The 13,893-nt window shown below is 32.5% G+C and overlaps 2 protein-coding genes across 2 annotated transcripts; both read left to right on the top strand.

The window, feature by feature from the left end:
- The first annotated feature begins 5,926 nt into the window (after positions 1 to 5,926).
- Positions 5,927 to 8,316, top strand: LOC145051497 (uncharacterized). Its single transcript, XM_078999451.1, has 3 exons — positions 5,927 to 6,329; positions 7,111 to 7,418; positions 7,550 to 8,316. Exons 2-3 carry the CDS (start codon positions 7,113 to 7,115, stop codon positions 8,204 to 8,206), a joined length of 963 nt encoding a protein of 320 aa, XP_078855577.1. The 5' UTR covers positions 5,927 to 6,329; positions 7,111 to 7,112; the 3' UTR covers positions 8,207 to 8,316.
- A 231-nt stretch (positions 8,317 to 8,547) lies between these two features.
- On the top strand, positions 8,548 to 9,678 carry LOC145050283 (uncharacterized). The gene is made up of 2 exons (XM_078998560.1): positions 8,548 to 9,151; positions 9,215 to 9,678. Exons 1-2 carry the CDS (start codon positions 8,548 to 8,550, stop codon positions 9,676 to 9,678), a joined length of 1,068 nt encoding a protein of 355 aa, XP_078854686.1.
- The last annotated feature ends 4,215 nt before the right edge of the window (positions 9,679 to 13,893 follow it).

Genomic DNA, 13,893 nt, shown 5'->3' on the forward strand with positions numbered 1-13,893 from the left:
TATGTGGTTGAGACTCTTAGGTCATGGTTCGTTAGTATTTTTGGCATGGTATGGGCATTTGATTTGCATCAAAAGACTATTAGAGGTTCAGTGGCCGGCAGGTTTTAGGTCATGTGTTGGTAGATGTTGACTTGTTGGAAATTCATGGATGCACATAAGAAGTTCCTTGTCAATTTTCTATATATGTGGATCAATGTTTGTCTTGAGAGTTGTTTATTAAGAGTTAGGTCATCAATGATGGTGTACTCATCCTTGAAACTTCGAACCATGGTGTGCCTAGTAGATATCTTGGATAATCCACATATTGGTTATTCACCTAAGTTGTGATGGGAGTTTAGTTACAACATGAAGCTTTAGTTCAACCATTGTTATGCTCGTGGGAGTACTAAGTTAGTGATGACTTTTCAGGAAGTCAAGTGTGCATCTAAGGCACTTTGGGGCAGGGATTTCTGAATCTGAGATTGTTTGAGTTGTTTTGGTCAAGATGTTTTGAGTACTCACTTTGGCATAAGATAGTGTTCCTAGTTGAGGGGACTAGGGGATGAATATATTAGGAAGATGATCATCATACTTGAGTATGATTCAGAGGATTCCAAAAGCAATGGATTTTTGGTCTTACAAGTTTACAGTTAGGGTTAGATAGTGACTGTGGTGTAGAATTCTCACGTATGGTGGTGTTCGCAAGGAAGTTGAATGAACCGTCACTAGTAAGTAAGGAAATGGTTGCAAGTTGTGTAACATATGATGGATGGGTTTTTATTAACAATGTTGTCCAAGTTCCGAGTGGTCTCGGGAAGCCCTTTTTGTTTAACGCATCGAATAACTAGTGATTGGTGATGTCCTTAGGGTTTGCATTGGGGTGGTCTTCTGCATCTTAGTCGAGACGAATTTCGAGGATGAAATCTGATTCAAGTGCGGAGAATTATAACATCTATTTTCCGGGTTAGTATTTTCAATTAATTGATTCAAGTTTATTTATGTTTCGGGGAGGTTAGCTGGTATCGGCACGAGTTTTAGAGTGTAGCGGCGCTACATTTAATGAAATTTGCAGCACGATGGCTCTGTTCGGCCAACCCCTAGATATCGAGATTTCGGCCATATTTAAGGGCATTAATCCCAGTGTTTCGTCATTTCACTAGTGTCTATCATCAGAGAGCACCCCTTGCCACCCTAGCCTGTCTTTCTTATGATCTTGAAGTCCCCTTTGTGATTTGTGAAGCTTAAAGTTGAAGGAAAGGCATGGTGGTACTAAGGAGCCTTGTTTCAAGCTTAGATCCAACTTCACATTCATATTTCTGGACCTTTCTGAGTAGAATGTCTCAATCTTGATCTTCAGTTTATTAGATCTATTTATTATACCATTTTGGTCCTTTTTAGTCCATTTCTTTGGTGTTTGGAGAACTTCAGAACTTTATGCTTGGATTTTATGACTTATGGACTTGATTATTGATGGGAAAAAAATTAGTATGCATGCATTCCCCTTAAGCAATGCATGAGTTATGATCATCTTAAAGTTAGGGTTAGAATTTTGAAGAGATTTAGGAATGAGAATTGATAAAGTTGGAAACTTTATCCATTAAGTCACTTAGAAGAGTAATATATGAGAATTAGGGTGGTGGAATTAAAAGATCAAGTCCTTATTGAAGAAGGCTATTAAGCCGGAAATTACAGCGCAACTGACATGGGGTCACGACACGACCCTAGGGGCTTTCATGACCTTTTTTTCGTTTAGTGATCATGGTGTGATCCGAAGCTGGTCATGGCATGATGACTATTTACTTTTGTTGATTTTTCACTTTTTGACCATTGAACTTTTGGTCAAATGGTAGATTTTGATTAATAGACTAAGTTGTAACATACGAATGATTAAGCAGTTTGTGTAGTTGATTCATTACGACGTGGAGTAGTTAGATTCAACTCTTTGATTTAGTAACTCTTCTCACCGTATTACTTATGACATCGTACGCTTGACTGGTAGGTCTTTCTTGTTGCCTATATGTTTACATGTTTCGTTGGGTTGGACCCTAGGGATGGGTCCATTTACAAGCTTCGTTAGGTTGGACCCTAGGGTTGGGCCCATTTACATGCTTTGTTGCGTTGGACCCGCTGATTTGGACCCTAGGTTTAGGTCCACTATTATGTGTTATATGAGGTATTTTATGGAACTCACTAAGCTTTATAGTTTTAAGTTTAAATGTTTCGGTTTTTTCTAGTAAAAAGAGAAAAGGGATAATATGATTGCATGACATCCTTGGATATGTTTTGAGACTTCCGCACTTTTTATTTACTACCTTGATACTCTCATAGATATTATGAAACAAATGGTTTTATTCGATGAAATTGAATAAAAAGCTTTTAGTATTAAGTTAAAATTTTATTAAGAAAATCCAGATGTTATACCAAGCATCAAAGATAATGTTCTTATATGTACAAAACTTTGCAATTAATCATACAATTAAGTAGAATTTAAAGAATTGGAGAATTTAAAATGAATGTGTTTGAAGACAATTGAGTAGAAGAAATTGAAAATTTAGGAAGTTTGAAAACAAATATGGTTAAATATAGAGGTCATATTATTACCATATTAATTTGGATGACTTATATATATATATATATATATATATATATATATATATATATATATATATATATATATATAGGGGATGGTTCAAATAAAAACAGTAAATAGTGTGAGAACGTAAAAATACAATTTTTATGTTATTATTGTGCAATGAATTATGAATCCACAACTTTATGTCATTATTCAGCAATGAATAAATGAATAGTCATGGGTTAAATCTAAAATTAGAATTTACTATAAAAATGTATATACATAAATGTATAGTAGAATAATAATATTCTATTGAATATATGAATAATCAAATGTTAATATTCATACTAGAATTACTTCAACAATACACATATACAACATTCATTACAGAATAATAATATAAACATAATGTTTTTACGTTCTCACACTATTTTACTTTTTTTTATTTGAACTTTTATATATATATATATATATATATATATATATATATATATATATATATATATATATAATGAATTTTGATATGAAATTCCGTAAGTTTGTCAAATTTTGTCCTTGTGACAATTTATTTTTGTTAATATACTTAAGCGTTTCAAGTTTTTTCTATTTTTCTATTCTTTTCAAGATACTATGAAATAAAATAATTTTGCCAAAAGCCTTAAGTTTAAAAATCTTTTAAGGTTTTACCCTAATTATGTGTTTTTTCATATTATAGGAATTAAGGGATTTTTTGCAAAAGATCTGTAAACTTAAAGGTTTTTTGCAAAAGGTTTGTAAACTTAAGGATTATATGTATTTTTGCAAAATATTTGTAAACCTAAGGATTTTTTTTTATTGCAAAATATATTTTATGGTAACAGACCATATAGGTAAAAGATAAAAAGAAAAAAAAAAGAAAAAAAAAGAAAAAAAAAGGAAATCGTAAGGACATAAATGGACAAAAAGTCATCACAAATACAAACCGTAAAAACTTGACAACTCAAGGACTTTTATGTCAATATCTCTAATTATAATATGAATATCTTAATACCATTTTCTATTATAACTTTCACATAACATAAGATGTATTTAATATTTTTTGTTAGAATATTGTTTCCCTTATATCATTAAAAAAGGTGGATATGTCATGTAACACATGAGGAGTGTTGACTGTAAACATAGTCGACAAGTGCGATTATTGATCCCACAGAGAAATATTTTGGAATTGAAGAATATTAAAAAGTTATGAATGGTTAGATTTGAGGAATTACAGGTTTCTACTTTTCATAGTTATTTTGAGGACGAAATATCTTAACCGGGTAGATAATTGTAACATTCCGTTTTTAGGGCAAAAGCTTTTGAGTAAATTTAATTTTTTTAATTAAAAAATATTTAAAATTAAAATCAACAAATAAGCAAATACTCTAGTTAGAATAATGAGAATAACTAAAACAAATAATAATAATTGTTTTAAAGAGCAGTTAGAAATATTCAATGTTTAAATTATAACAACTTGAGTTTTAGGGTTAAAACATTAAATAGGGTTTGACTCACTTAAATAAAATTGGACCACAAAATTCATAGATTGGATGAGGAAGGACCAAAGGTGACAACCTTCCTAGTTATAAGATGCTAGTAGTTGTCATGGGTTAAATTAGACAAACTATGAGGAGATCGAAAAATCGAATATAAGATGCGACTCTTCCCCTGATTTCATCGGCAGGTCATGATTGGGAAGCTAAAGAGAAGAAATATGGCAATTTCATGAGATTTCCTCATTTAGAGTTGGACTCAATCAAAGAATCATCATTTGAAGCATCACTTGAAGTAATCTACAGCTTGAAATATATAATTATTCATTAAATCATCTCCAATTTTGAGTTTGAAAATAGGATAGAAACCCAAATTCAGTTTTAGATCAAATAGATGGATAAGGTTTTGTTTTCTAACCTCTTTTAACATGGTCATGTTGTTCTAAACCCAATCCTATCATTTATTTGATGGAATCGGTCTTTGAGTAAAAATATAAACATGTACCCTATATTTCAGATTATGACTTAGAAGTTGTTAAGGGTCCTACTAATTGGATCCTAGATTTTCATAGGGGACCTCCTCATTAATGATTTTTTAGGTATAAATTTCCGTGTATTTATAATATCAATAGCTTCTTTGATTACTAAAAGCTATTTTTTCTTAAAAACTAGCACCTATCATTTAATTACTATCAACTTATAATTTATTATATATTTTACTAAGTTATAACCCGTGTGCTACACGGTTTGAAAAAGTATAATAACATACAAATTTTACAAATTATAGTCAATAATCAAAGATTTACAAAAAGTTATTTTTATATACTGTTTTATATTTTGTTCGTAACTGTATCCTCGTTATTTTAAATTAATATGAAAAATGGTATGAAAATATAAACAGTGTTTTTTAAGTTTAGAGTTATGATAAAATGATCATGTTATATAATGTAATATAAAATTTAATAGACTGAAAAACACAAAAACAATCAATCGTGAAAATAACATTGTTTAGTGTAAAATAAATTACAAATCAAGATGATAAATACATATGTGTTATCAATAACTCATAAAAATATGTTATAAGGAAAAAAACCATACCATTTATCATAAATTTCTAAACATGTCTTTATACATAATATAAGAAGTTGTACTTGTAAGTCTATGATTTGGATATAAAATTATTAGTTTTACTCAGGTCATGTGTAAAATCAGATTGTATAAAGCTCATTAAAAATATATTTGTATTCAAAAATCTTTTAAATTTTTTACTCTTCAAAAATAAATTATCGCTTTAATAAAATTATTGGATATATATAAAAATAATGAAAATAGATGGATTCATATAAAAATCATGGAATGGATGACTTATTAAACAAACTTACCACTTTTTTAAATGACTATCAATTTCCTAGTGTGTCCTATTGCTAATAGTGAATTTTCTTTTAAAAAAAAGGTCATCTCCTTAAAAAGATTTTAAAAGAAGTTAAAAACATTAAAGTAAAAAGATATAATTACAAGATTTGGATGTATTTCTCAATTTATGATATATTTTACAATGTGTAAACGTATTTTTAATCTATGAATATAACCAGTATATTTCCTTTTCTTTTCATTCCATAAACATTTTCAAAAGTTTTTAACATGTTATAATTCAACCTTATTTTACTATAATTGTTTTTTTTTCCTTTTGGACAAACAAATTTTCCACTAAATCGCACCATAGTTCACATTATAAGATATCCCACTTGATCAGAAGGGATTTTAAAATTTTAAACTTATTTAGTTATAAAGTTTCTAAGTATGTTTGCTCATTTGTTGTTGGCGCACACAGGGCGTTAAGAAGTCTAAGGTTGTGTTTGTTTTTTAAAAAAAAATTCTTCTAACCTCTTAGTGCTGCGTGGCGCAGCACACGCGCAGCACTTTTAGGTTCGCAGCAGTTTGTTTTTCTGCAGACTTCGGGCTTAAAAACCTCTTCCCGTCCTCTTCCCCACACAGCAGTGGGCTTACCTCTTCTAACTACTTCTAACCTCATCTAAAAAATCACTCTATGCCCTAAACAAAAAAAAAAGCGTCGCTGCCTTTTCTTTCCCGTTCTTCTTCTCGGCTTCTGTGATTTCTTTCCCGTTCTTCTTCTCGGTCCGACGACTCCAGCCTCCGCTGCCAGCCATCGCCGGTCGCCTTCGTCGGTCCCCTCTGCAACGTCCGTCTGCAACGTCCAGCCTCCGCTGCCAGCCTCCGCCGCTTGCTGCTGCCCTCGATCTTCACAGGTAATTTTTTTTTTTTTTTTTCTGATTTCTTTGAGCACCGATTCAATGAAATTGAGTACAAATTATGTGATTTCTTATACATTTGAGTACCGATTCTTTGAATGAATCAAACATAGGAATGTTAAGTGGGAATGGAATCTCAAATTCCAATACCATTGTATAAAGTATGCATAAAAGTAGGAAAAGAGTATGTTGATTGTAATCTTTTGGAATGAATCAAACATAGGAATGTTAAGTGGGAATGGAATCTCAAATTCCAGCAATGAGGTCTTCAGTCTAATAAAGCCTCATATGAAACAGAACTTCAGTAGAGTTTATCATAAGAATGAAATCACAAACAAACACATGCATGAACAAAAGCAAAAAGGAAAAGAAAGCACGTGGCTTTACAATATTGCAAATATATGATTATATTATAAATTATAAATTTCTTGCATGCCCTCGGTTTCTAGATCAGTTATTTTATTTTATTTTATTTTTTATTTATTTTTTTTTATTTTTTTTTTATTTCTTATTGATTTGACTAACGATTGTATGAAATTGAGTACAAATTCTGTGATTTCTTATGCATTTGAGTACCGATTCTTTGCATTTGAGGACCAATTTTCTGATTTCTTGCATGCCCTCGGTTTCAAAATCATAATCTTTGCTTAATTGTTTTTTTTTTGTTCATTCATGATGTATTGTTGTTGAATATCCTAAACTTATTTGTTGATTATGTTGGAATATGATTAATCTTTGTAGCTAAAGTATGTATTCTATATTTTTTTTTTGTTATTAGCAATGGGAGATAAACATACATGGACCAATGAGCAAACAAAATGCTTATTGCAAACTTGTATTGAAGAAGTGCAAACCGTGGGTAGAAAAGGTTTGAGTTTGCACAAACAATCATGGCACAAGTTAGGAACAACTATTAAGGAAAAGTATGGCGTGGATTTGAATCAACGACAATTAAAAAACGCCTACGATAACCTTAAAGCCAAATACACAGGATGGTTATACTTAAAAAACAAAACTGGAAACCTTTACAACCCACAAACAAATACTTTTAACTTAACAAATGAGGAGTGGGAGGACTTTAAAAAGGTATACATATATACATATATACATATATATATATATATATATATATATATATATATATATATATATATATATACACACACACACACACATATTTATTCTTATATTACTTTTGTTACATTGATTGCGTTTAGGGACATCCGAAAGCTGCTTCTTTGAAAACCGTCCCATTATTGTTTCCAGAGCTTTGTGCAGAACTCTTTGATGGAAGCAGTGCATCTGGTAATCTCAGCTATGCCACATCCCAAACACCATCGGGATCATCTTCTTTCCATGGCGCACCATTACAGCTTTTGGACGCGCCTTCCATTAACATAGATGAAGATGATTTTTTTTCCAATCATACAAGTGAACATTTTACTCAGACTCCACCTTCTGCTGCTTCACCTTCTGCTGATTCACCTTATGTTGCTTCACCTTCTGGTAACCCCAACAAAAGGGCTAAACCTTCAACTCCTAGACCTCGAGCTCCCAGTGCCTCACCTGATCCACCTTCTTGTGCCTCGCCTAAAGCTTCTATTACTGCTGATGATTTAGCACTGGAGATGCAAAAAGCTCTACGCCATTTGACTCAAGGGCCAACAATTCCCCAGTGTTTAGAGAAGCTTGAGTTGCTCGAGTTAGACCCAATAGACCCTATACGATTTGCTGCGTATCACATTTTTGGAGGGACCATGAATATTAGAGAGATGTGGGTAAATTTGCCTAATGATCCACAAATATTAAGAGGATGGATCGAGATGACAGCTACAAGTTTAGGAGTTTTAAAGGATGGAAAGATTGTTCGTTAAGTTTATATGTTATTTGGTTATTTGCTACTTGGGATTTATGATATGTTTTGGTACTTGAATGTTATTTTGTTATTTGGTACTTGAATGTTATTTGGTTATTTGCTACTTGGGATTTATGATATGTTTTTTGGTACTTGAAATTTATGTTATATTTTTTTGGTACTTGAGATTTATGTTATTATCTTATGTTATATTATTATCTTATGTTATTATATGTTTTCTTTATTAATAGGTTTGTAATGGATCACGACAAAAAGATACTACTCATAATTCTTATGTACTTGTATGTCCGCTACTTTTGGAAGAGGGGTGTCAAACGAGTGCGGGACAACGATTCGGAAATGACAGGACATGAATTTACGTTAGAGTTACTTCACCGTAATCCTCTACAATGTCTTGAAGTGTTACGCATGTCTCGTGAATCATTTGTCCGACTATGTGCTCATTTTAGAGTAAACTACGCGTTAAAGGATAACAAACATGTGTCGGTTGAGGAGAAGATGGCTATGTTTTTGATGATGATCGGTCATAACCAACGTTATGTGATTATCAAGCGGAGATTTCAACACTCAAAGCAAACAATTCATAAGTTTTTTCATGAAGTGTTGGCCAAAATGTTGCTTTTCGCACATGACATTATAGTACCAACATCTTTTAATCCGAATCCAAACATTCCGGGACATAATAGGAGGCTACGACGGGTGTTCAAGGGAGCAGTTGGTGCACTTGATGGCACTTTGATACATGTTGTTGTCCCTGCAAACAAACAGGATTTATATAGAAGTAGGGGAAAAGGCGATTGTTACCAAAACGTATTGGCAATATGTGACTTTAACATGATGTTTACGTTTGTTGTTGCCGGTTGGGAAGGGATAGCACACGATTCTAGAATTTTATCAGAAGCATTAGCAAATCCACATGCACCATTCCCGCTTCCACCTCCAGGTAAATTTATGGTTATTTAAATAGTTTTATCTTTATTTGAAAATAAATGACTTTTTTTTACAGATAAATATTATCTATGTGATGCCGCCTATGCAAACATTCGAGGTTTTATGGCACCGTACCGTAATGTTAGGTATTGGCTTGGAGATTTCCGTCGAAGACGTGCATTAACGAATAAAGAAAAATTTAACCATGGACACGCAAAACTTCGGAATGTCATTGAACGTGCTTTTGGTGTCTTGAAAGCACGATTCCCTATACTGAAGAGGATGGCACCATTCTCGTTGGTTACACAACGAAACATTACTCTAGCATGTTTTGCGCTTCATAATTTTATAAGAAGAGAGGGACTACGTGATGAGTTTTTTGCACGATATGATGAACCAAATGTCTCGGTTCGGAATAACAATGCGGTCGTTGATAATGATGAAGATGAGATTCCAACACATGGTACTGCTGCGGACCGTGAATATATGAGTCAGTTACGGGATGAAATTGCCGAACAATTGATGCAAAATATGGAATGAAACTTATTAAAGTTTGGTTGTATGAATTTTATTTAAAAATGTTATTGTAAGACTAATTTCGTTGTTTGAATTTTATTTCAATGTTTTAAGACTACAATTATTAAATTTTTGGTATTAACAAACTATTTTCGGTTTATTAAATTACTTTATTTTAAATTTTTAATATCTGCAGCAGTCTGCAGACGTTAAGAAAACAAACATGCTTCTCATTACAGTCTGCAGCACTTTGCTCTACCTCTTCTGCTGCAGAGGTCTGCAGAGGTGGTCCGCAGACTTCAGACAGATTCACTTCGAAAAAACAAACAGCACCTAACAATTGAGTGAATTGAGCATAAATCCACGGTGTATCTTGTTCAGACTAAATTGGAACTATAACTTTATGAAATTTCAGAAAATAAAAAAGAAACTCAACAGAGAATTAAACATTTTTACTTAAGAATATGAGTTGAGTGAATTATTAAAAGTTAACACATTTAATTAAAAAAATACAACAAACATTGACATTTTCATGACAAAAGAATAATAATATTTACCTTTCGGACTTCTCCATGGAATAGTAAAATGACCACAAGGGTAATTTTGTAACAAAAATAACTTTGAATAAACTATAAAGCACAAACAGAAGGTTAAATACATAAAAGAGCAACCTTCATTTCTTAGCTTAATTAGCAACATACTTTATAGCACCAAAAAGTTAAATGCATAAAATAGCAACCTACTTTTAAACAAACAGCCCCTCATCCAGTTTGATTAAATAGAAACCTACTTGTAAAAGAAACAACCCATCAACTAATACGATATCAGTTTAAAAGAAACAACCCTCATTTTATAGCAACAACAACCTAATTTTTAAAATAATCTGCCCTTAATCAATGTTGTATCAATTTAAAAGAATTTTCTATCATCCACTTTGATTTATTAAAAGATGGTAAACGACATCATTTGTATTAATATCAAATTGGATAGTTTATAATGAAACATGAATACAAATTCTTTGTTTGTGCTAATATTTAGCCCATGCAAGTATGTTTCTATAGAAGCATGGCAGAGAAAAAGATTATAACCTCTTTAATAACAGTTCCTTGTTATTAGAAATGATATATTGACACAAATATAGAGCATTCTTGGGTAGCCACTGGGACCACTGATTGGGAACATAATTCCATATACCTCGGCTCCATAAAACTATATGTAGTTTGCTTGAGTTATAGAATTCTTACTTGCTCTTTTTTGTAGAGATAGTACATCTTTTGGACTTAACTCTCTAAATATAGCCATAGGTTCATGAATATGATTGGCATACCCACTGCAAACTGGAAACACTAATTATGTGAAAAAAGTTGTAACAAATCTTGAAAGACAGAAAGCAAATAAGTACCTTAGGCAATTGAGGCGTCTAGAACTAACACACAGAGTTCCCCATGAATGAAATAGTGATATAATGACATTGGTATGATATTTGAGATTGCTCAACATCTCTCCACATCCTAATGTTGAGATGTCAAGGACTCAAAGTGACAGAAAAGAAAGGCTCTATACTTCAATAAGAAATCCTAAACCATGCCAAACCACCAAAGGTCATATTGGACAACTTTCAACCTTGGAGACATACAAAATACAAAAGATTTAAAAAAGAAACATGGTAACATAAACATAAAAAATAAACAACACTATTCAGATCAAATCCATTTGATTTTATTCATCCAAATTAGTTACAAAGCATAACAGGACAATACGTACACATAATCTTACAAACACACATATACACATATGTATATAGATTAATCAAAAAATCAATGAAGCGGACTTACTTTAACACAAGAGAGCGTGTATATGTAGGAATTAGACGACCTCTTTCACAAAAAGCAAGGAATTATACTTACTTAAACCTCTTCCACTCTCAAAGAAGTTACAGGGAAAATTAATAATAAAGTCGAGATGTACCTTATAGAACTCCATTGAAAAATTACAAAACCAAGGTCAAATGGAATTTGACCTAACACATAATTCCTAATTTTCAAGAAAATATTTGTAGATCGGAGTTTACCTTACAAATCCATAAGTGAGGTAGTGAATCAAGCCCTAAAATAAACGAAAGCCACAAAGATCAATGGCAAAATAGAAAAAAATAGCAATCCGTTTCAAATTTAGAAGTAGATTTGTTGGAGCAATTGATATCCCAAAAAACTTGGGATTAAGTTACCGATTAGAAAATATAAATGATTTAAATTGATAATTGATAAGGTTCTACATGGGCGGGAAAATCATTTGGTGAGCGTTTAGAAGAATGCCACGTGGCAAAGAAAGGATGTAGAAATATGAAATGTGGCATTTAGGGGAGGCAATTATTAGGAATAGAGATTCTTTTATAATCAAATAATAATACGTTGTCAACATTTTCTATATATTTTAATATTTTCTATATTTTAATATCTTTATAAACCAAGAAATAAAAATAAAATGATATTAAATATTTAAATGAAAACTAAGTATTATTAATAGACAATGTAAAAATAAAATGATACTATATATTTAAATGAAAACTAAGTATTATTAATAGAAAATGTAGTGACGGTACATATATCTACAACGACCATTGTTTCATGTATGTATAAAAGCATACACCAATTTAAAATGAAAATCTACACACACCAAAAAATCACATTCTTCCCACCGCTAGAAGCTGTCGGAAAAATAAAGAGAGAATGAGGAAAAGAAAGGTGGTGAGTCGACAGTTGGGGTTGTTCAACGGTGGCGGCAAATGAGTGGGAAGAATGAGGGGTCCCCTATAAGTTGATAAAAATTAAATAATAGGTACGAGTTTCCCAAAAAAAAAAAATAGCTTTTAGTAATCATACAAGTTATTGATATTATAAATACACGAAAATTTATACATAAAAAATCATTAATGAGGGGGTCCCCTAAGAAAATAGGACTTTTATTATGGGTCCTTTAAGAATATAAAAATTGTCCAAATAGCTGGACCATTTGTATAAGTAATAACTTAATAATAACCAAAATACACATATACACACGTTTGTATCAGTAATTATTATTATTATTATTATTACTATTATTATTGTTATTATTATTATTAGTAATAATATTATAACTAATATTTTCTTTTTTTTTCTGTCATATTAAAAACACCGACGGAATACCGATGGCTCACGGAGTCACTAGCACGGCCAATTTAAATGAACCTCCCGGTCACAGCTGATAAAAAACTTGGACGAAAATCACTCCCTTTCTTTGCTCTCTGTCAGTTGAAATACAAGTCACCACCGTCCTAGAGTCATGATGAGGTAGGGAATGATAGCATCACAACGATAAAAGTTTGTTCAAGACGACTAACCTTCTAAGAAACAAGAAGAAGAAATATAGAACTTGTAGCTATTTTCGTTTGTATATCCCTGAATGCAAAGTACGCTGCAAATAAATAAATTAAAAACCGGAAAACATGGACAAATGGAAGTAAATTCTAGGACTACAAGTACCAAGTAAAAGTTGTTAACTAATGCATTTGACAAAGTCAACAACGTGTCGATCGTCTCCACCGCCTATCCCTTTCTTCTTCGTCACCACCTGTTGGTATAGCAGCGGATATCTCCTTCGATCGTCTCCATCACCTCCCGCTAAGGTACGCATTGCCGTATCTAGGGATGAGCATAAGCGGGTACCCGCCTCATTTGGCGAGAACCGGAACCGGAACCGCTCTAGGCAGTTCTTAAATGTTTGGAACCAGTCCCAGAACCGGCGGTTCCGGTTCCGGGAGTGGGTAACTCGATTGCATTAATTTTGTTAACTTTTTTCGACAAAATCGCAATTTAGTTCGATCCAAATCAAATCAATTCGGACCAAAGACAGACAAAATCGGACCAATATATTCTGAACCGGTCTAAGTAACACACATTTATATGAAATTATATATATATATATATATATATATATATATATATATATATATACCGGTTCCGGTGGGTACCCAGCGGGTAGTGGTTCCGAAAAAACGAGAACCGGAACCGGAACCGCTTAAGGCGGTCCCCGTTCCAAAACCGGCAGTTCCAAGGCAGTTCCGGTTCCAAAAACACGTACCCGATTCCTATGCTCATCCCTAGCCGGATCGGCTACCACCAGACAACCAGCTTCACTCTTCATGCATGTCGGTTTTGAAAGAAGGAGGCATCATCATGCGCCTTTGACACCTCCATCGGC

The sequence above is a fragment of the Lactuca serriola genome, chromosome 5, assembly GCF_051521515.1.
Source record: "Lactuca serriola cultivar US96UC23 chromosome 5, Lser_US96UC23_V15, whole genome shotgun sequence".
NCBI classification, from domain to species: domain Eukaryota; kingdom Viridiplantae; phylum Streptophyta; class Magnoliopsida; order Asterales; family Asteraceae; genus Lactuca; species Lactuca serriola.

Excerpts from the sequence above, each read along its gene's own strand:
- LOC145051497 (XM_078999451.1), top strand. The coding sequence starts at position 7,113 with ATGGGAGATAAACATACATGGACCAATGAGCAAACAAAATGCTTATTG. Across the intron at positions 7,419-7,549 it reads AGTGGGAGGACTTTAAAAAG|GGACATCCGAAAGCTGCTTC; the intron begins GTATACATATAT and ends GATTGCGTTTAG.
- LOC145050283 (XM_078998560.1), top strand. The coding sequence starts at position 8,548 with ATGACAGGACATGAATTTACGTTAGAGTTACTTCACCGTAATCCTCTA. Across the intron at positions 9,152-9,214 it reads ATTCCCGCTTCCACCTCCAG|ATAAATATTATCTATGTGAT; the intron begins GTAAATTTATGG and ends TTTTTTTTACAG.